At 36.2% G+C, this 24,719-nt stretch overlaps 1 protein-coding gene across 1 annotated transcript in view; it reads right to left on the reverse strand.

The window, feature by feature from the left end:
* The window catches only part of PTPRM (protein tyrosine phosphatase receptor type M), a 370,997-nt gene that overhangs the window by 175,259 nt on the left and 171,019 nt on the right, over positions 1–24,719 (reverse strand). The window contains exons 11-12 of the mRNA XM_085319327.1: positions 8,446–8,719; positions 7,295–7,331 (exon numbers count right to left, since the gene is read on the reverse strand). Of these exons, the coding sequence (XP_085175453.1) occupies positions 7,295–7,331; positions 8,446–8,719 (311 nt within the window). The remainder of the gene's footprint in view (positions 1–7,294; positions 7,332–8,445; positions 8,720–24,719) is intronic.

Here is a 24,719-nt window from a genome sequence, read left to right on the forward strand (position 1 = left end):
AAGGTTAACACTGAAAACTAAACACAAACCCCTAAATCTGAGTTCCTGAGTTACTATGCTATACGAATCAGTGATAATAATGTATTCACTAACACTGACAAGATTTATTCGCTTATTTTGGTTGTAAGAATCGAAATCGCACAGTTGCTTTTATAGCTTGTAACACTGTACTATAACTTAAAGATAAATACATTGTATGCATTTAACTGCCACTGGAAGGAAAACTTCCCCTTGCTAGARGCTCCAAAGGAGTACTGAGTGGCTGTCAAGATATTTAAGGGGCATAGCAGCTAATCCTATAGCTGGAAATCATCTTATTTTTATATGAGGAAGAGGGAGAAAAGAAGGACAAATTGGAACTAATACTGCATGGTTTAGAAACTGCACCAGTAACGACTAGGCTGAGCTGATCATGAGGATGCGAGAACTGACTGGGAGCAGAATTAGCTTGAAAGCTGAGATGTCCTATYGTGATCTTCTTGAAGAGGACCTTTCCAAAGCATTTATAATACTTAGGAATGAGGCCAAGATTTTAAATTTTCATTATGCAAGCACCATAAACCCCAACTCTGCCTTCCTCACCTCTAATTATGTGTCTCAAGTGCTAAAAGATAGAAGTCATTTCTGAATCTCAGATCTGATTACTTTGGTGCTGAGGAAAGAAGTGAGGAAAAGGCATTAAATAGAATTAAACAGAAAATTCTCTGTAACTTTACTTAATGGTAACAGCTGTAAGCCTTGCAGTAACTGCAGTTGGCAATAGCCCTATGATTTCCACAAAARGGAGTCTGTTTATATTTAGATTCTTTCCACAGTCTGGGTAGCTGGAGGAGAAAAGTGTAGGGATAACGTGTATCGTTCCCTGTTCCCTCATGTCCAGCCCAGCTCTTGCCAACCTCCTTTAAGAAAACCTCCAGGTTCCTCAGGGATGCAGCAGATACCAATCTTCAGTTCCTGCTGCTGTCACGGGACCCACCACATGGGCGGGCTAAAAGGTTTCTTGACTCCCCATTACAACTGTGGCAACTGAGCGGGAAGGTATTTCAGGCTCCCGAGGAAGATGCTTCCTCCTTTTTGATCATACRGTCTCTCTAGCATGAAAAGAGGTGACAAAAACGATGAGAGGAATCTAGAGGGTTTTAATACATTTCGCATATTAGATAGCCGTTCACCGTTAGATATTAAAGATTAGGTATTATTTGTCGTTATCACTTGATATCGTCTCTTTCATTACACAAATTAGTTTCTGTTATAACAGAATTTTAAAGAAAAGGAAATAAAAATCACAGATCTTACAGACACGTAAAGGGTGCCAATGCTATGAGCCACCAGTGACAAAGCGACCAAATAAATTCTCAGCTGCCTGTCACTACACTGATTCTCTGTTTTCTCACAGTTGACTACTATAGTCATTTCCCTCTTGCACAGGAGGCATATCTGCATGAGTTCTGTAGTTACCAAGTTTTGCATTAAAATAAATAAAAAATAAGATAAAAAAAAGAAAAGAAAATATTTAGTTCTCCGAATGGAAAAATATATGAAGCCTTTATCTGTGATAATGAAACCAGAACTTCTTGAAGTTCAAGGATATGCAAGAGATGCTGTTCGTCTTTTCAAAGTTTTTTCTTGTGTTCTCGAGTAAAAAATAATTGAGCTAAAGAAATTTATGCAAACAGTCCTTTTGCCAGAGCAGTAACAAGAACAAGCTAGTGCTTCCTAGCATCATCTTAAATACATTATTTTGGCTAGTTCTTATGTTATTATGTAATACAAATATACATGCAACAATTTTGTCTTGATTGATGTGGTAACTTGGGTATGATACTCAGCTTCGTTTTTTTACAACACATACTACAACACTAGCTATAGCAGACAAGTCACTAATCCTCTTATCTTAAGCTGAATAATTTAACTGTCTCTTATTGACTATAGCACCGTGCAGTGTTAAGCATCTGAACTTCTCCTTGCCCCTTAGACACTGTGGTAGCAGCATTTAGATGCTTCCAAAATAACTACGCCTGTATTCGTGATAAAGGTGATTTTATCACATGCTAAATGCAGATGGGACTAGGTCTAACTTCCCCAGTTACATATTCCATCAAACTTTCCTTAGATTCCAGAGAATTTAATGAATTTTTATTCTATTTGAAAATTAAAAGGTTTCCAWATCCTTTAAAGGCTTTATGAGTGTGTTTATTTTCTAGCAAAATGAACCATTTCTCCAAGTTCATAAAAATTTTCTTTTACATTTTGAACTAGCCTTCAAGCAACCCTTGGCCTAACCATTGTCTCACTTGTGTAGTGAATTTATTTTGATAGCTACATTTAAAAACCTTACAGTTATGTTCAAGTGTCATTTCCTAGGTCATTTTATTTTAAGTCTAGAATCCATATCAGGTATAATTACAAGGGAATCAGTACTATTTCTTTATTTTAATTTTAGGTACATTGAAATGCTGCTAGAAAATATGATCTCCCCAACGTTCTGCAGTAAAAAAAAATCCATTAGTACAAGATTTTTGTTCTAACTTACACATGCAACTCCTGAGCTTAAAATAAATTATCTAGATATCCTAGTGCTTTGAGCTAATAATGTAGAAAAAAATAAACAGGTACACATACATGTATCTATATTCAAACCCTGATTAAATTTACAAACGGAGCAAGGCCAGGTTTCCTCACAATATTAGGCTTGAAGGAACATTCCACAGATCACATACACAATGGAGACATGCAGCGGAGTTGTACATACGTGAATGAGYGCTGAAATTTTGGTGCCAAGCACACAATTTAATTTAATGAAGCTGAAGAAAAGCTTATAAACAAAAAGAAACTTTTAACATAGAAAACTCTATGAGCAGAGAATGAAGAAACCATGAAATAAAAAGAGCCAAAGAAAATGAGATGAAAATGGGCATGATGACTTGTCTATACTTGAACATCTGACCTGTTAGTTGGTCGTCGCCTGCAGCAGGGGCGATGCGAATGTATGGTGTTGTAAGCTGAGTCACGATTATCGCAGCTAAGGCAAAGGAAGATTTCCAGGTCAGCATGCATGAGGGAAAAAAAAGCCAGACTGAAGCTAGGCCAGCAAGAAGAACCTTGGTCAATAGTTTATTGTCTGAACTGCTTACAAATGAAAAAAGAAAAAAACCCCACAAGTTCCTTTTCATCTTCTGTTGTTAGTCTGGTTATTCTGTGATATTAATGAGCTTTTGTATGTGACTTTCATTCAGCAAGAGGAATCAAAGCACATTATTTGCATTTAGTGATTTGAGGAAACTGGAGACAGTTTAGCTCTGCTACTCATAGCACTAGGCTTCCTAAGTGAAAGTTAGCTGTCTATTCAGATTCTCTAACCTTAATTTCTCTGGGTAACTCACACTAACTTCACTTTTCATTTTCTTAATTCATCATASTACATTTTTCCTTTATTTCTCCTGAATATAATCTCCATGTAGAATAGTCTTAAAYTAGTTAAGATAATTTTTTCCTGTACCTATTTAGGTCTTTGATCTGAAAATGCAAACACTGCACATATACTTAACTTTCAGCATACAAAAGAYATTCAGTAACCATTAATATGCTTTGAGTTATGTATATAACTGCTTGAAGTATGAGTTTTAAATAAGTTCATATTCTCCTATTAAGAAGAAAGCCCAAGAAGAGAGCCTGAATTGTCTGTGTGCATGCAGTATTCTGACTTTTCTATCAGAGCTGCAACAATCGCTGATAGTAAAGATAACTATTACCATAGCTCGCACTAATGAAAGCTYTTATTTCTTTGTTCGTCAGCAGTTCTATGACTGTTCTCTAAATGGTTAAACACACTATGATACATACATATTAAGAAATACAAAAAAAATTAAAAGGTCAGATCCAACATGATGCAGCTGGAGAATGATGCAAAGGAAAATATTGGAAAATTAAGGACAAGATTATATGAAAGATCACTAATTTACATAGAACAGCCTGGGTGCTATTAGAAATGTGGCAATGAGTAAGGAAAATAGATCATCTACCATCTGCAGACAATTAAACTCAAAACTGCTGCTGCATAATATTTTGAAATATCCCTCTGCAACACTGAAATGCAGTGTTGATGGTAGCTGTTAGAGTACTGTTGCTATTGGATTTAAAATATTGTAATATTCTTTTCTCTCTCATAATTAATGAAAGCCTCCCAATATTGCAAATTAGAACAATAACRTCTCCCTCTTGAGAGCTGAGATCCTAGGAGATAACCAGGATGTCTCTATCCAGACAGTGTTGTAAGTCATAACAGGAAATATGGTCTTAATATAAATCAAAAAGTACCACAAAGTTGATAGCAATATAGTTAGAGGGGTTTGGGGATGTTTTCAACTATGCCTGCTGAGATTTTACAGTCATTTAGCTGGAAGAAAGAGTAGGTATATGAAAACCATATTTCAAGCAAAACATAACAACCTTTATTACCACTGGTATGAAAATCCTCACCATTTTTTTGTTTGTTTGCTTGTTTGTTTATCTTGTGACAAAGAATGGGAGTGGAAATCCTGCACGCTCCACACCAGATACTCACAGAGATCTTAGAAGCCTTTTTATACAGAAAACTAAGATCAGAAAACTCTACACCACRTGAATATGGTGTCTGATTCCTCTCCTAGTAGAGTCAGTGTCATAAGTTCCCTTTGACTTGCGCAGAAGCAGGAGTAGAATTTCAGGTATATAAACCCAAAATTTCAAAAATTCCAAAATCCTAAATTACAATCACAATCACCGCAATTAGGATTTTTATATGATCTCTAAAAAGTCATACATAATATAAGTTTTATTYGTAAATATGTAATGGTCATAAAACAAGAGCCTTTTAAAAATGTTTTCAAATTGAGGATGTTTAAAATGTACTTGATGAAATTATAAAGTATTATCCAGCTACAGACCCYACACATGCATTTGACCCGTGAGAGGTAGGCTGTGCTTTTCTAACAAGAAACCTATTGGTATGCTATCCTGTGCACTTTGTCTCCAATCCAACACCACAGCTTCATGTGCCCAGCTGAGCACATGCTTAGGAGTAAGCACATGTATTATCCTGTTKACTTCAACTGGAGTAGAAAGTGAAGAGTCTACCAAGGGCTCTGCTGTAACTGGGGCAAGAGCACACTGTAACTTTATACTACGCTTACTGGGTTATTTTTATTTTAAAGAAATTGAAAAGCATACAGCGGACCATGTATTGAACACTGAAAAGCTCAGTGACAAAGCAGGTTTACAATATCTCAGCAAAGTCTCAGGGGCACCAATAACTTTTAGRTAATTTGGAGTTGGGGTAATGGGACAGTGCAATTCTGCCTTTCCTAATTCTGCCTTTCCTAACTGCACCGGGGGCTAGCTGTGACCTACAGACATGAGCCATTTTTCCTATTTTTTTCTAGTCCTTGAGTGAGAAGCCCAAAGAGGGCACAGCAGTCTCCTTTCCTCTTAAGTATCTCTGTCAGATCTAAAGGGGGAAAAAAATCTGTACAGATAGGTGTGATTAATATCATCTTATTAAAATATGTCACAATCTCCATTTTATTTGAAAAAACAAGATAGTTTAAAAATACAGTAGAGTTATTAACTTTAYAAGCACAGTAATCAGGGCTCCATAGAAGCCTCTCAAGAAAGTTTTGCACTAAAGACAATAAATGCCATCTACRACACCTCTTGTTTTGAAGTCCTCATAATTATCGCTCACATTATTTCACAGGCTTTACAAAGGTATTCTGAAGAAGTTTGAAATGTGCTTTCAAAATAGAAATGTATGGAGATTTGTTTAAAATAAAAGCTGCATTTCTCACATCTCTTCTGCCAAGCAGGTTACCTCAAAGTAGCTTGTTGCTATGGTAGCTATTCCAATCCATAAAGTTATCCTCACTTCTCAAATGAGAGAATAAAATTTTTCAGTCAGTCAAGCAATTGAAACGCTTGAATATCCATTAGCGGTTAAGAATACAAATCTTCAAATAACTTAAAACTCATTATTCTGATCACCTATTATGATTTGTGAGGTAATGTAATCCACTGCTGGCATCAGTAATGCTCTCAGAAAACAACAGAGGATTTAGYATTAACTTGAAATCAATCTCTTCTACACTGTATTGTTTTTAGGGAAGATATTGAACRTTTGCTATAGTAAGCAATGAGTTAGTAACTTAGAAATAAAATTATTTCCTTCATTTTTGAAAAAAATATAGAACAGTTCAAATAGCCAGAAACATTGTATTTGTCACATAAGGCATGGCCAGTCTTTCAACAGAGACAACTATATGCTGACATTTCAGTTACTTTTAAGAAAGGAGATTCTCATCTATCCTATCTAGATACAGTGGTGGTGGCTGAATTGTAAAGTTTACACCTAATGGGTCAGTGATGGGATCAGTCACGTTAAAGACAGTCACTACAAGATATATACAATCTTCCAAAAGGAACAATGGTACAGAGCTGAAGAAATTTTTGTTTCATACTTCTACCAGGTGCCCAAACTGCAATGCAGTATTAACTGTTTCTACTCACAGCAGTACTTCCCTTCCTTTTCCTCTACTACAGTCTCCAAATAATGATACTATCCTATCGTTTCTTTTTTAGGCCTTGAAGTTGTTACCAGCTACAAGTACTAAAAAGCTAAGACTACCAAGACAATCACAGACAAATCCTAGCCTTCAAAGTAAAATATATCAGCAGTACACTTTATCTTTCCTGTTTGAGGATCAGACCTGTAACTCACTCTGTCTCAATGATACAAACCTGTCTCACAAATGGTAGTATGATGTGCTGACATTCCAATAAATAGAGYTGATCTGTACCAGGAAAATGAAGAGACTGGTTCCTCCACTTTTCCTTTATAAACCAATTAAGATAAGCAAATTACTTATGAGTAAGTGTAATTTTTCATTACTGATATATGAGCAGTCAGTATGCACTCCACAATTTTACAATTCTACTATATATTAAAATGCCCAAAATACTTTTTGTGAGATCACATAAAAACCCATATATTCATAAATATATTCATATTTAGAAAGAAAAAGTGTTCAAGCAGACAACTAATAATGAATAATAAAATTATTATTATAAACAAGCAAACAAACAAACTTCCTAAATCTCAGCTAGAGATGCAAATGAATCATTTAAAATTCTGTGACAGGTCCTGTGATGCCTTTCAGTAATATAAACATTTCTGTTTATATTTTTGTTCTGTTTGTGAAGACCATGTGAAGGAAAGGTCAACAGCCTGAATAACAGAATACATGATACAATATGAACATACCTTTTGTGGCTACCCTGACACAGTCAATTTTGGTTTCCTGTGGCAAATAAAGAGGAAAAGGGTCACATTTTGTGTTTCTAAACAAAATCAGACATCTATGATTCTATTCTTATAAGTCCTGATAAAATGTGATGAAAGTGTTCATTTAATGTGCCTTGTTACATATTTAATCACTTCCTAAGGAACTCCCATGTGCTTTCATAATACGGATAAACAAATCCTAATCTACTTGGGTATCTAATATAAACATTTCTCTTAACATTAATCCAAAAGTAGAAAATATGTGAAAGATATTCATAAGAACACAGGAAAGTATTCAATGTTTTTCCTTTGGCAACTTACTGACCTTGAGAGATTTTGCTTTTTCTTACAGATAAGTATAGTTCTAAGCATCATTCTAGACAATTTAAGAAAGAAAAATAATCAATAGTGTTTCACAGTTCTGCACTGTCAGTGCACTGTGAAAGGGGGATCATTATGGTATCTGGCAGAAAACATTTCCAGGCTGTCAGTGCAGACAGCCAAAGCTTATCAAGAACTGAAGGGCTCTGGGTAGGTCTGTCCAGGAAATGAAAAACAATTCCAGGAAGAATTAGCCTGTTGAAACATGATCTGCAAAGGCCTTTTTGCACACTTATTTTTCTTCCACTGTTTGCAGAATGGGGCAAAGAAGTTGGGTTCTAATTCAGTCAAGTCAAGAAAATGAGCAAATGGAGTTTGAGCTGTTATAAACTATGGGAATGGGATTGGACAGACCAAGACAGATGTACTGAAATCCAAAATCAAGTTTGGCTTACACTTAACGAAAAGAGCCACAACACTTTCCTCTTCAAAGCAAGAAAACAAAAAGAAAAAAAATAGTCAAACAGACTTACTGGGCAGCTTTTAGACAATAAGCAGGCAAAACAGTAATGTGCTACTTTGTCTACTCTCTATTGAGAAAATGTGCTGTTTTCTCCTCCTCTTTCTTGTAACCTTTAATCATTAAGTGATACTGTGTTAGGAAAACTGTTATTTTTTAAACTCAATGTGTTAAATTTCATGGTGACTTCATTTTCTCATTAGCAACTAAATTGGGCATCTCCTAGCTGGTGCCAACCATCTATTTACCCACTAATACTGTATAAAATCACACCTGCCATAAGACTTACCCCATTGGCTCTGCTAGCAGCTTGAAAATAGATGCTGTAGCTTTTATGAGGAAGAAGAGGAGTGTTCCAGAAACCACTGTAGGTTTTGTTATCACCAATAGTAAAAGGCTGAGCAGCTTGTAGACTGTTGGCTGGAAACTCTGCAGCAAAGTAGTACTGGGAATTCAAAAGGGAGGCGTTCTGGAAATGAATGGGTACTGGGTAGCACTTCAGGATTTCAGTTGTCTTTTTGGTTCTCCGCGGGCGCTCTTCTTCAACAACTATTTGATAGACACTAAGAGTTTAGAAAGGAAAGAATGAGAGAAAAATAAGGGTTATTTTAAGACTGAGGCACTCATTTTATTCTAAAACCATAACAGCACACCAGTATTTACGAAAAAAAGGATGACTGTTAAAAGCAAAGGACACAGGAAGAAAATGCCATTTCAACATTCAGGTTTATGAATTTATTCACACTTGCTTTCAAATATTTTGTTTTAGAAAAATAACGTTAGCCAGAAACATCACAGATTTTTATATGGCAAATACAGAGAACACATTCTTGTCTGAACTCTTGTACATAAAAAGGGTCCCTGATTAGTGCTAAGATGTAGATCAATTATTATTTTGTTTACAGATGTAAGTATAAAGCTATAGATTCCATCCTCCAACCTGTTTATCTTGTCTGAATGAAATAATTGGTAAGATAAAAATGAATAAATAAATAAATTATAAACAGACAGGGAATAGTATTTGTTTAACTGTTGACATTAAACCTATTTATAAAAGCACACAGAGAGTAAATTACAGTCTTTTAAAAAGTTTTGGTGGCATACTGACTGCTATTGAGCCAGAATTAAACACTTTTTTGATGGCTGCTATTCTCACTTTTACACATCTTAGAGATAACCATATGTTTAAATGTTCCTGCATTCCGCAAAGCAATTCAGTTTGCACTTGCATTTTTTGCTGTACTGGAACTTACAGGAAACATCTATCCTCCTGCACTGCAAAAGTACAACGGACATTTATGCAGGAGCAAAGAAATTGCAATTTCTGCTGTATATGCAACCAATGAAGTCTTTATCCCCTTATGGTTTCTGTAAAAGCCTGAGTCAGTGCTTTTGAATTTGTGGAGCAGGAAGTCCATGTCTGTAAAGATAGCATGCTTGCAAGTTTATTGCTTCACTGGGGACCAGTGAATCTTAATCATTACTTGTCTCCTGGCATCTTGATTTCAGGTAAGCAAGTCAGTACGAGTAACTAATGTTAAAGTGACAATGGGTCTAAATTTTCGCATGTCATCTATATCTAATAACAATTTATGATATTTCAAGTCCATAATTCTTAAAAGCAGCAGTCCTGCTGCTACATTCCTTTAAGATGAAACAGGCACCCATTTTTCTGACCTGCTGTTCCCACTCTGTCATCTGTAAGTAGATCGCTGTGTTTACAGAAAACAGGGTACAGGGACATTTGGGCTGGGCCTCTGTGGGTCAGTCCAGGCTAAACAGGGCTTACAAGCTCAGTCATACCACTGCGTGACCACGGTTATTCCCCTTCGGAGAGCAAATCAGGTCTAGAGCCAAAAGAGCCAACTTTGTGCAGCCGCTGAGGCAGCTCGTGTCAGCGCCCTCGTTCACCAGCCGCAGCCCTGCTGGGCTCCAGCAGCTCCGTATACTGGCCCAGAGCTCTCCAGTTCTTAGGAGCTCAGGAGCCTTACGGCCTCAGCCCACCACCAGACTAAGGCACTGCTTCCACCCTCAAGCTGGCTTTGCACCTCCAGGTGATACAGTGCTTTRACAAACGTGTTCCCCTAAAATTGGACTCACAAGGAAGCAGCTGTATTACCTTGTTTCTATTTCCGTCTGGGAGATCTCAATTGCCATCACCCAGGCAATAGCTACAGATAGAAAAATTCAAAATTCATCACATTTTTATGATGATGTTAATAATAAATCTATAATTGTGCAGTTAGTATCTCAGGACTGCACAATAYGAGGGCAGGTCTGCACAACCTGTAATGTAGCTGAGCATTAAAAAGAGGCAGAAGAAAGCCAAACTCTTTTGTCCTTTTATTGCCATTTTGTCACCAGACCTAACAACAGGTCTAGCTCACCATGTTTTTAAGCTGTTATATCTCCAGCAGGAGACACTGCATTTTCAATGCCCACAAAAAATGACTAGAAAATTAACACTGAGAATGCTTAAAACCTCTTATTCTGCCTGAATTAGTCTTCAGTGAGGGGTGGAGATTAGTTTAATGTTCACTTGTAGCRTTTCAATGCAGGTAACTTCATGAAGTTTCTATTTTACTCTATTTCTACAAAACTTCCATTACGTTCAGTTGAGAGCTAGTCCRTACAGGTGACAGACCTTAAAGCCCTACTGAACTGACCAATCAGGAGGTTTCTACTTTKGGGCAAAATTAATTGCTTTCTAGGCTCTGCTGTAGTAACTAAACAGCCAGCCCACATGTAGACACAAGCGGACATCTTAATTTAAATGTTTTTATCTGAAGCTGGACTGCCACCAAAAATCTATCTATTTACAAGCAAAATTTGGTACAGCCAGTAAGACAGACAGATGTCTCAAGTGCCCCCCTGACGACCACAGCCTGCAAGTTCTGCAGCTCTGTACAAGTCCACAAATGCAACAGGAAGACTTTCATTTGTTTATTAATTCCATGCTGAGCAGTAAATAAAGGTCAGTACATTGCAACTTTTTTTTGGGGTCTTGTAACTATTGAACTGCAAAAATTAGCCATGAAAAATCTAAACTAAAAATTAATTGTTGTCATTACAATCTTGTTTTTTCTCCTTCACACCAATTTCTGACATGAATCAAGCAGCTGATTTTCTAGAGCAGATCTACACTATAAATACTATTTCACAATCAAAATGGGGTATTGGAAAAAAAAAGTGAGGTAAGCACCTATTTCTGCCTGGGAGTGAATCTGGACACATCTGGCTACCACCACAGCAAAGAACACAATCCCCGGGTTTCACTGAAACATGACGGAAGGTAAGGCAAGCTCTGACCTGGCTGCGGGCCATCAGGAGGGTACTGTTACCTTTTTACTGCATCAGGARCGAATCCTGCAGCAGGAAGGACGTTGCACCAGGTTAAGTCATACTATCTTTTTCAGTCCTGGTTAAAACAGGTATGCTTTTCATTTTTCACTCCGTGATTATAGCTAAAAATTGTAGATATTTTAGAAACAAATCTGTCATTAAAATGCTCCTTTCCTCTTTCAAATTCCTATCAGTTATACTACATGCGCTACTCCACGTATATTACATTTTAAACGCCTGCCATCTATTCATCTTCAGATACATTAAAGAAAGAACTAAGTTGACTGGAGCAATTTCAAACTCAAAATGTCTTTTCATCCTTACTCCACAAGACAAATTAGATTTGCAAGCATCCAGACCTCAAATGTATTTGCTCTTTAATAATTTAAGCACTGAAAGGTCAAGCAGCTCTTTTCTGTTCCCCTTTATCAAAGTCCAAGTGCTAATGAAAAATAACTAAATCCTATCTGCTGCCCAACTTCTACACAGAGCTGTTCCTCTGATAAATTAACACATTATGAGCACCTGGGTCAATGGAAAACTGACAGAACTTTATGAGTGATATGTTTTACATTTGTAAAAATGAGATCATCTTGCTAATRAATTTTACCAAATCACCCCAATTATAACCATAATCCAAAAGCTTCCTCTAATTCTTACAGTTAAAATTGCTTTCTTGAATACGTAACAGCTGAATTGCCTATGCTGAAAAGGATTCAAGCTTAATGAATTGAGATAGCACCACATCAGAACTCTACTATTCCTCTGATGTATTAGTCATATTTCCTGCTTGTTTAAAGTTGCGTTATTCCTTCTCCATACCTCTACATTYCAGAGAATAAAGTCTTCCTACCTGTAATCTGAAGAATAAAAGTGGAAAGTGCCAAAAGTATATCAGCTATTGSTAGGACTTAAATTGAACTTTCTGAAGGAACGAAATTTAATTTAGGTTTAATTCAAGTTATACTGTTCTACTATAGAAGTCCAATGCCTTAGAAATTGAACACAAAATCTACTTTTAGATAGACTTAAACTTACTGTTAAATCAAGAAAGGGCAATATAGGAATTATTTCTAACTCAGGGTTCAACTATTTCAAATTTTGGCAGAAAAAAGGTGTCTGGGAAAGGCAGCATTTATGCATTTTCAAACTGCTTTTTGTTTTGATAACTGCAGAAAGGTTCCATATTTAAATAACTGTGCAGAGGCACAGACAGAGCAATAGAAGGACGGTAATTTTAGTTTAGAAAGTAGATATACCAGGCTTCTCAGATGCTTACTGAAATGGATTGCTTAAAATAAAATGCTCTCTCAACACCTCCTGAACATATCAATTTGTTTTCAGACAAAGCCGAAAAAGACATAAAAGAAGAAAACACTTTCACCTCATATTCAAAGATGTTAAGAATACTTAGACATAAGACAAATGAATCAAACATAAGGCATCTCATAACAATTTAAAAGAAGACTTAAGTGTATATCCAGTCTTAAATATATGAAATGATGGGTTTTAATAACTTGCTGAATCAGGACATCATTACACATTGCAAAGTGCAAAAAGTCAAATTTTAACTAATCAAAGTCTTAATCAAAGAAAGAAAACCATTTTCCAGAAGAGGCTACTTGGATACAAGCATGAACTTAAGGATTCTTAATAGAAAAGTGCTTTAAATGTACAAAGGCATACGTCAATTGAAGCTCAGGAATTTATAAATTACGTCTCCACCAAAAGTAATTCCAAACTGGAAATAAACAGAAAACAAGTTTGATTACTTCACTATTGAAATACCAGCCCAGTTTTTCATCCTTTAAACAGTCTTGATGCTTCACCAAACTGGATGCGATTTATTGAGGCCATCAGAAATGTACAAAGACTGCAAAGCTTTTAAGCTCCACTAATGCAGTTCTGACCAGCTTTGTAAACTTTTACAAACTCTGTGTTAACAGTGATGCTGTAGAGTCTAATCGGAAATTTTTTGCTCTTTTAATAGAGTTCTTTTTAGTCTTTTTAAAAACATACATAACTCGTAAATTTTATCTCTATCTCTCTTCATTGCATGCTTGCTTTGTTTTAATGCCARCAGAATGAAACAACAGAATAATCCTTTAAATCTACATATTAATTGTTATTTCAGTTATTTATTCCTATAATCTTATTTTATCTATACATTAGAATCATTTCACCCTATTCTTTTATAAAAATATTGAAGTTCCAATAGATAGCAAGGCTAAGAAAGCCATAAACCACTTTGTTTTCTCAGTTTTAAGTCAACTGATGATCTCAAATTCGTAACAGTCCAGAGGATCCCTATCCTTTACTAGTAGTTATCTGGACACTGAAGAGAGTGGGTAGTTTATCTGGGAGAAGTGTCTCTTCTTGCCCAAGCAGCAAAAACTAAGCAATTGGTATTGGAGTTCAGATTTCTTTTTTCTTTTCCTTTTCTTTTTTTTTTTTTTTTTTTTTTTGAGAGAGAGAGGGAGAACCAGCATTGCCATGGGTGCGATAGGAAAAAGACCAAGGACTCCTTGGGATTAAGGCCAGGGAGCTTCTAATTAGCAAAAGCACAGATTGAGTATTCCTATTTATGACAGTGAGGCCTGTTCAAGAGAGCTCCCTCCTGAAAGTACTAGCAGGAATGTTTTATTTGGGAGATCACAGAGACCTTTTAGGCTCTGTTCAAGAAAAATCCAGCCTGATTCAATAGCTTCTAAAATGAGAAAAAGAAATGAAATAACCGAAAAAAAAATCCCTGGAATAACACAAGTTTCAGATATAAAAATACAGAACTTACAGTAAAAAGGAAAAAAAAAAACTACAACAACAACACACCACAACTGCAAATTAAAGTTTCTGTGCCAACAATGCAAGTATTGTGAAAGTAATATACTAAGATTTAATTTATATAGTGAAAAAAAGAAGAAAGACCGGGCAATGTTGCACATAATATTGACAACACAGAAGCAACCAAAATTTTTGTGAATGTTCAGATTTAAGTGCTTGATACACCAGTGTTAAAGGTGTATTACATTTTCTTTTGAGTGAAGGGACTCTTTACTAGAACTTGTTTGCATGTTTACTTGAAGGCAGGAAGTTTCATGGAAACAAAAGGTTTCACAATCTTTGACCTATTTCTAAGTCTGTGGGATAGTTCCTGTTTCTACAGGGTACTAAGAGGAGCAAGACAAGAAATATTTGACACCAGTTACTTGCTCAAACTTGTGCAGAATGATTCTACTTCCGCAGTTGGCTTTATTTGCTGGCTTTGCAAGCCCAGAGATAATTCTGATTAGCTTCTCAGAGGCAGGCTCTGTCCTTGTTTTCAGAGACACTACTACTAGCAGATGGAGTTTCCAGCTCAAGGGAAAAGTCCTGCATCRAAATTGGAAAAAGCCACAAGTCTTTCTGAATTCGACCCAGAGTGAACACAAAAGAGGGCTATTATAACCCAGCACCTCCACTGTCATGCAAGGAGCCATAYTTCTCAGATGAGTCAAGGTAGAAATGCCTAAACAGTTGTAATAGAGGAGATGATAAAGACAGCTTACGCTCAGCCCCTAGAAGTACTGTTAAATGTAAACTCTCAGGTGTCCTAATTAGCTTTATCTTTGCAGGGCCAAGTTTGTTGGGAGGATAGGATCTAGTTTTTAATGTAAAACTCTTAAGCCTCTTTATGACCACCCAACTGTTTCACATGGACAGTCTCAAAGACTTAAAGGCCAGTATTTACAAAGGGGATTTTCTGGCAAAAAATACATCCAAAGCTCTCTGTAGCAATCTTATGTACATATATAAGGTATCCCTATGGTTCTTGAATGGGCAGTACTATGTCACTGAAAGGTAAGGGTATTTCCTGGTCTCTTCTCCAAGGACATTTGCAAGGGAATAGGATAATGCATTCCCTGGAGAAAGAAAACATTTGTTACATGATACCTTAATTGCAGCACAGTCAGATGGGCTCTGAAAAAGGTAATCATTGGCCACCATGAGTTCATTATGGATTTAAATCTTTCTGCTAAACACAGAAGAACTGATAAATATCTATTTTATGAGTTTGGACTTCCTAGGATTTAAGGGAAACATCAAAGTGTCAACTCCAAAAATTCTCAGAAGAAAATCTACAAGAAACAAATAGGAGACAGTGCTGCATGCTCCTTCTGTCTTCTGATGGCCAGATTGCTGCCTCCTGATCCTGATGACTTAATGTATTACATTTTCTCCTTTAGTTCCTCATATACGGATCTGTTCTTTTAGAGAATATATACACACTAAGTCAGGGAGAGAGTCTGCCCAGCAGACCTTCAGCCTTGTAATCTCAGACAATCAGGTATTTGCTTGTCATGAAATGTTTGCACAACGAAGGAATTTATGATTTTCTGTGTTTAATTATGTTATCATAAACACTGACTCAAAATGTAACTTTGTTTTGTAAGCAAATTCAGAAAGAGAAAGAGGGAGTAGAAGAAAACCCTTTTAAGGAATTAGGTTTGTAATTTTTTAGGAGGAGGGTAAAAGATTGCAAACATAGATGTGTTAGTGGATAATCTGCATTAAAAACATATAGTATGATGCTAGACTGCAATTTTAACTTACTGCAGTTAACTTTTATCAAAGTCCTCTCTTTGCCAAATCAATAAATTCAATACACTTATTAACCTACACTTATGCACATCAAGTATTAGTCTACTACTAAAAGTCTACGAAAATCRGTAAGAACTGTTTGACAAACATGTATAGGAGTGGTGGTTAGATGTAGTGCCAACCATAAGACCATAATCTCCTCTGCTATAATTGGGATTCACTGATTGGCAAAGGAATAAATAATGATAAATACTTTGATAAATACTGATGAAAAAACCTCTCTCTTTTCCCTGGATATAGAGCCCCATGGTTAATTACTTTTGATTATTTAAATGGTGCYTAATTAGGATTTGCTTCAGAGTGATACTACCGCACTGGCGTACAAGCTTAAGAAACTGTGTGTTAGAATTATGAACAAAAGGATGGCAAGGATCCAACTAAGTCTCCACAACTGTGGACTATTTTATTCTAAAATAAAATAAAGCTATTCCTACCCCCACTATCCAACGGATTGACTATTAATATACATTAATATATATTGTATTGTCTTGACTATTAATTGTATAATTACAATTATACAATTATTAATTGTATAATTGTATTGACTATTAATATACTGTATTGACTATTAAWATATATTGTATTGTATTGCATTAGTCATGCCTCTCATTTAGCTATAATCACGCATTTCTACCCCTATTTTTTCTATAAATATACCTGTATAGGCCACTTTGTCATTTTGAAGGTAAAGCTTTTATTCTTATTTCTCTCACTGAAAGAAAAAGATGCACTGCAGACCACAAGAAAAACTATTATTAGAAACACTGTACTTTTTCTGAAACACTTATCTCCTCTCTCTGACTTGTGCTCTCCAAACCTGCTCTGGATTCATGTATTTGCCTGCTTTTCAAACTTTCCAAGTGTCAAAGAAATATGTAGATTTTGTACATATTCTGTAGTCCTGCACCATAATAAAGTGACTATAAACTGAAAATAAAATTAAATCTATTTATGATGGTACTATTTCACACTGACTTCATTTTGTACAAGTGTTACTGATGCAGGACAAGAGAATATATTCACAAATTGACTCAGGCATTAACTGTATATTTGCTTGATGAGCAAATCACATCTTAGATGCAGATCTGCCTACGCTGAATCAATGATACCTAGCTACTAAGTAGAGTGCAAGGGACAGGCTAAGGAAGGCACCACAGATCTGGCAGTGTATTTCTCAGGAAAGGTAATATTTATATTAGTAATTAAATCATTATTTAATTAATAGTAGGCAATTGATTATTATTTATCATGACTATATTACGAAACCACATCACACTTTTGTAAGATTTCTGAGGAAATTGCTAATCCAAGAATGACTGCTACCAGCTCTCTGTCTACTCACGGTGACTTCCTGAGTATTTTCTGAACTGCTCTAGAAGCGTCTTCTGACACTTGGCTTCTCCCATAAATAACTAAGGTATGCACACGCTTATCATCCTTTTAATAGGTATGTCACCGATTGTGCTTTCAATAGGTACGACATCATTTTATTTTGGCCATATAGAACTTCTCCGCTGATCTCTCTTTTATGGATAAGGGATAATAATGTTCCATTTACATTGATCAGGTAGTTGGGCTCTTTAAATGCCATTTGAAACAGAAGATGTTTAAAAGCCTTATAAACAGACTAAGACACCGCAAATTTTATGATGGGAAGTTTAAAACTTTTACCCAAGAACATGCCATATTCCCATCTGCATTCCACACATCATCTGTGATCACCAGCTCCCACCCTCAATCTGCTCAGCTCCTTTTAATATCTCCTTACTATCGGCTGGGAAAGAGGCAACACATGCTGTGGCCGCTTCCAAGCTACATATGGGCTTGCCGGTACATGAGCTGTAGCTGTCTACTGGCAGACCAAATGACACTAACTACTTCCGTATGGATGCTAATTTGGGTCTTTCCTCTGTACCAAGAGATCCCAAACTACCATTTTTTTAAGAAACCAAGAGAAAATTAGGCATGAACTTTAACTTAGTTTATGTTCCAGAAAGTTTAATTCTTATCTTGGATACGTTATGTAGCACATACAAGCCAAGGATCACTTCCTTCATCCATTTCACCATTGAGCAGGTTTTACTCCTACTCAAGAGTAAGGGCTCGGTCCCTCTAAATGTCAGATACTATCGATCTCTTTCACAAGGCTTTATGCTCTGAACTTAAAGCACAAACAGCATTACCACTAACTTGAATGGTGCTGGCCTAAACTGAGCTAAGGCTTTGGATTCTCCAGAGCTTTGAGACTGACCTCACTATACAGTAAGGGGATGCCTACTACTTCCTTCAGTCTGCTCACCACAGAATTCTAAAATGAATGAAAACCAAGGATGGATTGTGAGAATAAAGGAAAACATTCYACAAAGCCACTATTCAGAGATCTTCTGCTGGATATGATGAAAGAAGTGAGTGAAAAAAGAAATAATTCTCACCTGACGACTATCTATGCATATAGCTGCTTATTATGACACTAATCACAACTGCTGAGTTGTTACAATCATTCATAAATATTTTTCTCTCACAGGTAATTTTGAGAGAAGAAAATGCTATTTCCCTTTGTTTTCATTTTGCAGWTAAAGATGGAGAAAGCAAGATATATTGACTTGGAGGAAGCTACACGGACTGTCTGTAGCTGAATCAGAAATAAAACCTCAGTCTCATCTGCCTCTTGCTCCAGTGTTGTATCTTCTAGGCCATCTTGCCTGCAGTAAGATGACTATGATTTTCAGCAACCAGAAACACACTGTAAGTCCTTTCCTGGCCTTCTGAAGAGGCATAGCAACTCTTCATCACCACAACAGAGCTCTCCCTTGGGGGAGATGGGCCTACTCAGTATCTGGGCTGCTTTGCCCAGAGGTACAAAGAGAATAAACAAAAACTGTTACAGAGATGTATTTCAACAGGTTACTTCTATTGATATGAATGACTTAAGAATCCATTTTATGAGTACACAGCTTCTTCTACTGTGTCCTGTTAGTGCCTCCATCTTCATTTATCTCAAGCAATCCCTTATTCAAAGCAYGGTGGAAAGAAGGAAGGGGAAGAGAGTGAGAGAGAAATTGCTGTAAAATCTTGTTGGAATAGGAATGTAAGTTAGTCCTTAATTATGTGGGAGGCATTTATAATGAAGATACCAATCACCAAAGTTTTGTAGTTTTAGGCAACATTTCTCTCCAAAATTGCTCACAGTTACTGATATGATGACTGTCTCCATCTTTCAAAATCCACATTAAAAACACATTCTTTTATCAGAAGTCTAGAGTTATAAAAATATTCTCAGTATGCAGTGTAGTGAAACAAACGCATTTTGTTTTTTGCAGCTTAAAGAACAAACAGCATAGCCCTTTAAATGCTCAGATTTTTACATCTGTCGTGCTGTGGAGGTCTTCCTGCTTGGCATAGCTCAGAGAAGAGGATGCAACTCTTTGAGTACAAAAAGCATCTGACCTAAACTGATCTTGTTCATAAATGTAATAATGAAAACGGGTAATAGCTGGTCTTGCACAGGCTATTTTTGTTAGATGCCACATGTTTGATATAATAAATAGATCCACAGTGTTGAATATTCTGTTCTTGTAACTTTAATCTCTCCTTGTCCTGGTTTGCTCAAGATAAAATCAGTTCTAAATTGCTTTGGAATATTAGCTGGGTACCACAAATGTATTTTGTATTCTCTCAACCATAACTCATTACAAGGAACTCGCCTGGCATCAATAAGTCACTATCGCTTTTGTGTGTGTAGATGTGTGTGCAAGAGTGTGTGTGGCTCGACAYCCTGTTGCTAGGCTATTTAGTGATAAAATCTGATATAATAAAATATTAATTACAGCTGAAAGGTTGGGTGAGAAATATGAACTCAATTACAGTTCTACATTGTGAGCAAAGGGCAGGGTGAAAAAATCCTTTAGTTATGGAAGTTTGGGATAATAAAAGAACAACTAGAACATTAGACTCAAGCTGAGTGCTCCCTAAAAGGCCACCTGTTATTAATCTTTACATCAGGCATAGAATTTCAAGTAAATTAGTTTGGGATGAAAGATTTTTTCTGCTGATTATTTTGYCTTAACTAATCTACAGATTTCCTTATCAGAGCACTTTTTTCTTTGATGTCATTGCAATTTAATAATTAAAAATTTGTAACAAGTACAAGGATATAGCAATTTTAATTAAAGGTTAGGAATCATAGGCACTATGCAAAATGATCACCTTATATGGTATAAAAATAGATAATTTCTATTTTTCACAGATTTTCATAGTCATCTCTAAATGTCTTTGTTTCAGTCAGATAAGACTGCTTCTCAGAGCCAAGCTGAAGCAGATGTGAGCAAATTATTTTAAGACTCTTTTAATAAACATGTTTCTGTTCATCTGTTCAATTTACCTGAGTGTGGAGTTCAGATGAATTACCAAGGTCTTAACAAAATGTGACCAGATTGTAAACAAGYACAACTGTGAGCAGAAGTTAGTCCAAATCAAATAATATGACCTTGGAACCCTATGCATAGTGGTGAATTGTAAGAATGGAGCAATCTTATCTATCATTGCAGGCTAAAATGTGCCATTACATCACAAAATAAGATTTTCATTGTCTGAAGAATTGAATCCTTGAAGGTTTAAGGTTTTAACATTGTTTTGTTTCAGTGGATTTTGCAGAAACTATGACAGTGTTTTTGGTACCAAGCCATAAAATATATTTTGAATTAATTTACATTTACRATACTTGGAACAATCCAGCGACTATTTCAAAGCTTTTTAATTAGCTCTCTGTTCTTCATCTAGTGTTTTTAAAAAGAACACAGAAAAATGATAAGTTCATAAAGAGRAAAAAAATATCTTGGTACAGCAAGCAAAGTGCTTTTATCAGCCAATATTACACTATTTAACTCACAAGTTTGCAGGCTGCCAAGGCCAATTTATAAAACAACYGGAAGCATGGAATAAGGATTAAAATCATAGATTAAAAGAAATTAAAGAAAACAAAATTGTCTGAAATCATTTAGCTTAAAAAGAATGAAGTTAKAGAGGATCTGAATGAAATATTTAAAACTGAAAGCCATGGTAGAGCTGACTGATCCTTTCAGTCTGTCTCAGAGAAAGGAAATATTGATGCTCAGTGCTATTAAAGTAAAAAATCAATCAGGAAGAAACAAAGGGAAATTCTGAACACATGCAAACCAATACACAACCACCAGTGACATCACGCAGCTGATCTCAGAATAAGAAGCAGTATTTGCAAAAGCATATGCCTGACTAATATTCAAAGGAAATTCAGTAAACCTTGCAAATCATAGGTCTGCTTCTGACCACACTGGAAAGATTCATTACAACACACTTTCAGCTCTGGCGAAGTCACTGATAAGTGACTTGTCAGGTTCTGAGGGGTTCCTTTCTGCTATCCAAACCAGGGTGAAAAAGCAGTTATTTTTTGCACCACAGAATATGATACAATGCTATTCTCCAATCTTCATGATGGAGATAAGGAATAGATTTAGCAAGGTCTAAGAGATCAGTTTACTCGCATTCCCAACAAAATAAGAGAGAAGAATCCTGCTTCCCAGGGAAGTTGCTAGTTCTTTAAGTTGGAAGCACGTGCTATGTTCTTTAGACTAAATAATTTTGAGATTTAAGAATATCTTTAGAAAATATTATACTACACTGTTATCAATCTGCAACGTTCAGCTATGCTGGATGTCATATGATGAAACACTGTGTGGAATTCAAAAGGTCTGAAAAATGGAGTAAGAGGCAGTTGTCATGCAAGAGCTGGCTTGAATCTTTTCTACATTCAAAGAAATCCAGGGCGACCTGCAAACTACAGGTCTGTTCCTGAATAGCCTTGAAGGAAATTAACAGCTACACAATGATAAACTAAAAGAATAATGAAAAAAAGTGTTTGAGAAATAAAGTGAGAATAGTAGATAAATAAATAAAGAGAAATCATCTTCAGAAATAGGAATATTTCCTCAGATCTATCTAAACTGAAACAGAAATGGTAAGACACACTATTGCTCATTTTCCTGTACACAACTTCCAATCTATTTTTATTATATTAGATGTTGCATCCTAGATCAGTGGTTTTCACTCTATGCTCTACAAATTTCTAGAGGCGCACGGTTAGAAAGGTAAGAAAAAAACCCTATGGCTTATAGATATAAAATAACAAAATACAGATCTGTTACTCCACTGGAATATTTTTAGGGGTTTACAAATCTAAAACAAAAATGAAAAAAAAAATCAACAGACAGATGGGACAATGCTACTATAAAGCACTAAAACCACTTCTGTTATGAAGTAAAATTTATAAGTAAGCAATACTCTTCAATACTTGACTCTCTTCAGTACTTCCCAGCAAAACATAAACTCTTGCAGTGATATGACTATGCCATGAAGGTGGCCATGAGGTGTGGAAGCTCTGCAACTGTAACCACATCCACATGCAAACTATGGGAAATTGCATAGCTCTTACCCATTTTTCAATGAATGCAAAATAGCACACACATGCAAATTAATCAAGGGGCCTGGGTATTATGCAGAGATGAAGAGGTAGTATTTGGAGTAGGAGATCAGCTAATAGATTTATGACATAAAGTTACCACTAAAATAGTGAGATCTTTCTATATTCCACAAAGCAGTGCACGGGAAGCTTACTCCTGAATTGGGCTGGGGAATTAAGCAAACAGATGTGTTACAACAAATGGACTAAATAAATAGAGGGAGAATGCTTATTTTCTCCTTTCTTCAAGGATGCTCTGCAACCTGCTGGTTTGCATGCTGCACAGAAAAAAGAAATGTACTTGCTGAGACAGCTGAAGGAATACACAAGCCAATTTCAACAGCTTTTTTTGACTCAAAGCTTGAAAACTTTATTGCTCATTAAAGCACTTACAGAGGATATTGTTTTCCATCTATTCAACCAGGGGATACAACATGGAGCCCTGAGAGACTAGCTCAAACAGAGCTGCTCTCGTGGTTTAAGATGCAGTTTCATTTGTCCATTCTTCATCTGGCAGATGTTATGATTTCACGAGAGACTCGGTGGCGAGAAGCAAGTGCCTATACTTCAGCTGCTTACAGAAAAGTCTAGTGTTACCACATAAGCAGCCCAAGGACCAGATACATTTTCTCCTGCCAGCTCTGCTATGGGTTTGGTAACCTCTGATAGAGAGGCAGAACAGTAAGTGAGAGACAGTGATTTCTTAAATCTTCACAACAAAATTATTGTCTCTCAGTGCTATCATCTCTTTCCACAGCCAAAATGCAGTGAGCCCTGGTCCACTAATTTGGAAATGGAGATTACTGTCTGTGTTCATTTTCGCCCTTTCTTTTCTACCAAGAAACCTCTGCAGGACACACTAATCAGCAGTGCAGAGTGATGTAGGCAGATACACAAAAACAATCTGTTTTTGTGGCACTGTCCCCAGTTTCTCAGGGCTTCTGTTGACAAAAACAGGGCTGACCTGTATTCTGCCAGTGAAGGTATAACTCTTCCTCCTCCCTGCACTGGGAATGATTTTGGTAGGATTAACTGGCACAGAAGCCCTGGCAGCATGACACCTTACAGCTCTTCCCAGAGGAAATCTGGCCATAGATAAAAGATTCTGTGCAGTTCAGGATTAGAGCAGCTGTTAAATACAGATGAGATTCTTGCTGTGCGCTTCTACTCTTTATGAGACTAATCTTGAAAACAGCTTCAGCTCTAGATATGAGAACACAGTTAATTTGTTCACTCTCATCTTATCTCCCCATAGTAAAACCTTCCTAAATTCATGATTTTTAGAATATCTTAGACTTCTATCCTACCACTCTCTGAGACTGTTTTAGGCTAAGGCATTTATACTGCTTCTGCTAAACAGTCGCTGCTTTCAGTTGTAGAGCACAGTAAGTGACTCTAATGTTTCTTTATGTCATTTAATGTAATCCAGTTGAGCAGATTAGCTTTTACTTAGCAATGCTTTATAGTCATGATGCTTGTGGCAAATGCTGGTGATTTCCTTTCCTGCTTAAATAAGCAGTATAACAGAAAGAAAGTTTTCATGTTGATGTTCAGTAAAATTAATAATCCTTCACCATCAAGTAAGGGAAATGGTAGTGTTTCACGAGGAGCACATTCATAGCTTTTCTTCCTCTTTCCATGTAGCATTCCCCTTTATTCTTTCATCTTCTTTAATACTACTTAATATCAAACAAAAACATTTACTTGTTTGCTTAGAACATAACATCAAAATGCTTTAGTATAACAACATACAAAACAGCTCAATCAAGTATTATTTACACTGAGAGTTAGGAATCCATTCGTGTACTAGTAAGAGAATCTTTGTTAATCCAGTCATTTATATGAGTTCTTTATTCTCTAGCAAACACTAACCTTGCTCACAAAAAACAACCAATACTGAAAGAAAAAATTCTGATGTCCACTATGAAAATGCCTAGTACGAAAATGTGCCATTGTTGAAGAATCTATGGAAAAGTAATTTAAACAGTAGACTTTACTTTCGTGTCGTAATCCAAGTTAGGAAAAAAAATCGATTTTTGGCTCCTTGATCTGTATGACCCTCTTGACAAAGCTTGGCTTTACTGGGGAAT

Source organism: Rhea americana, unplaced genomic scaffold, assembly GCF_003343005.1.
Source record: "Rhea americana isolate MKP2758 unplaced genomic scaffold, rheAme1 scaffold_58, whole genome shotgun sequence".
In the NCBI taxonomy this organism is placed as follows: Eukaryota; Metazoa; Chordata; class Aves; order Rheiformes; family Rheidae; genus Rhea; species Rhea americana.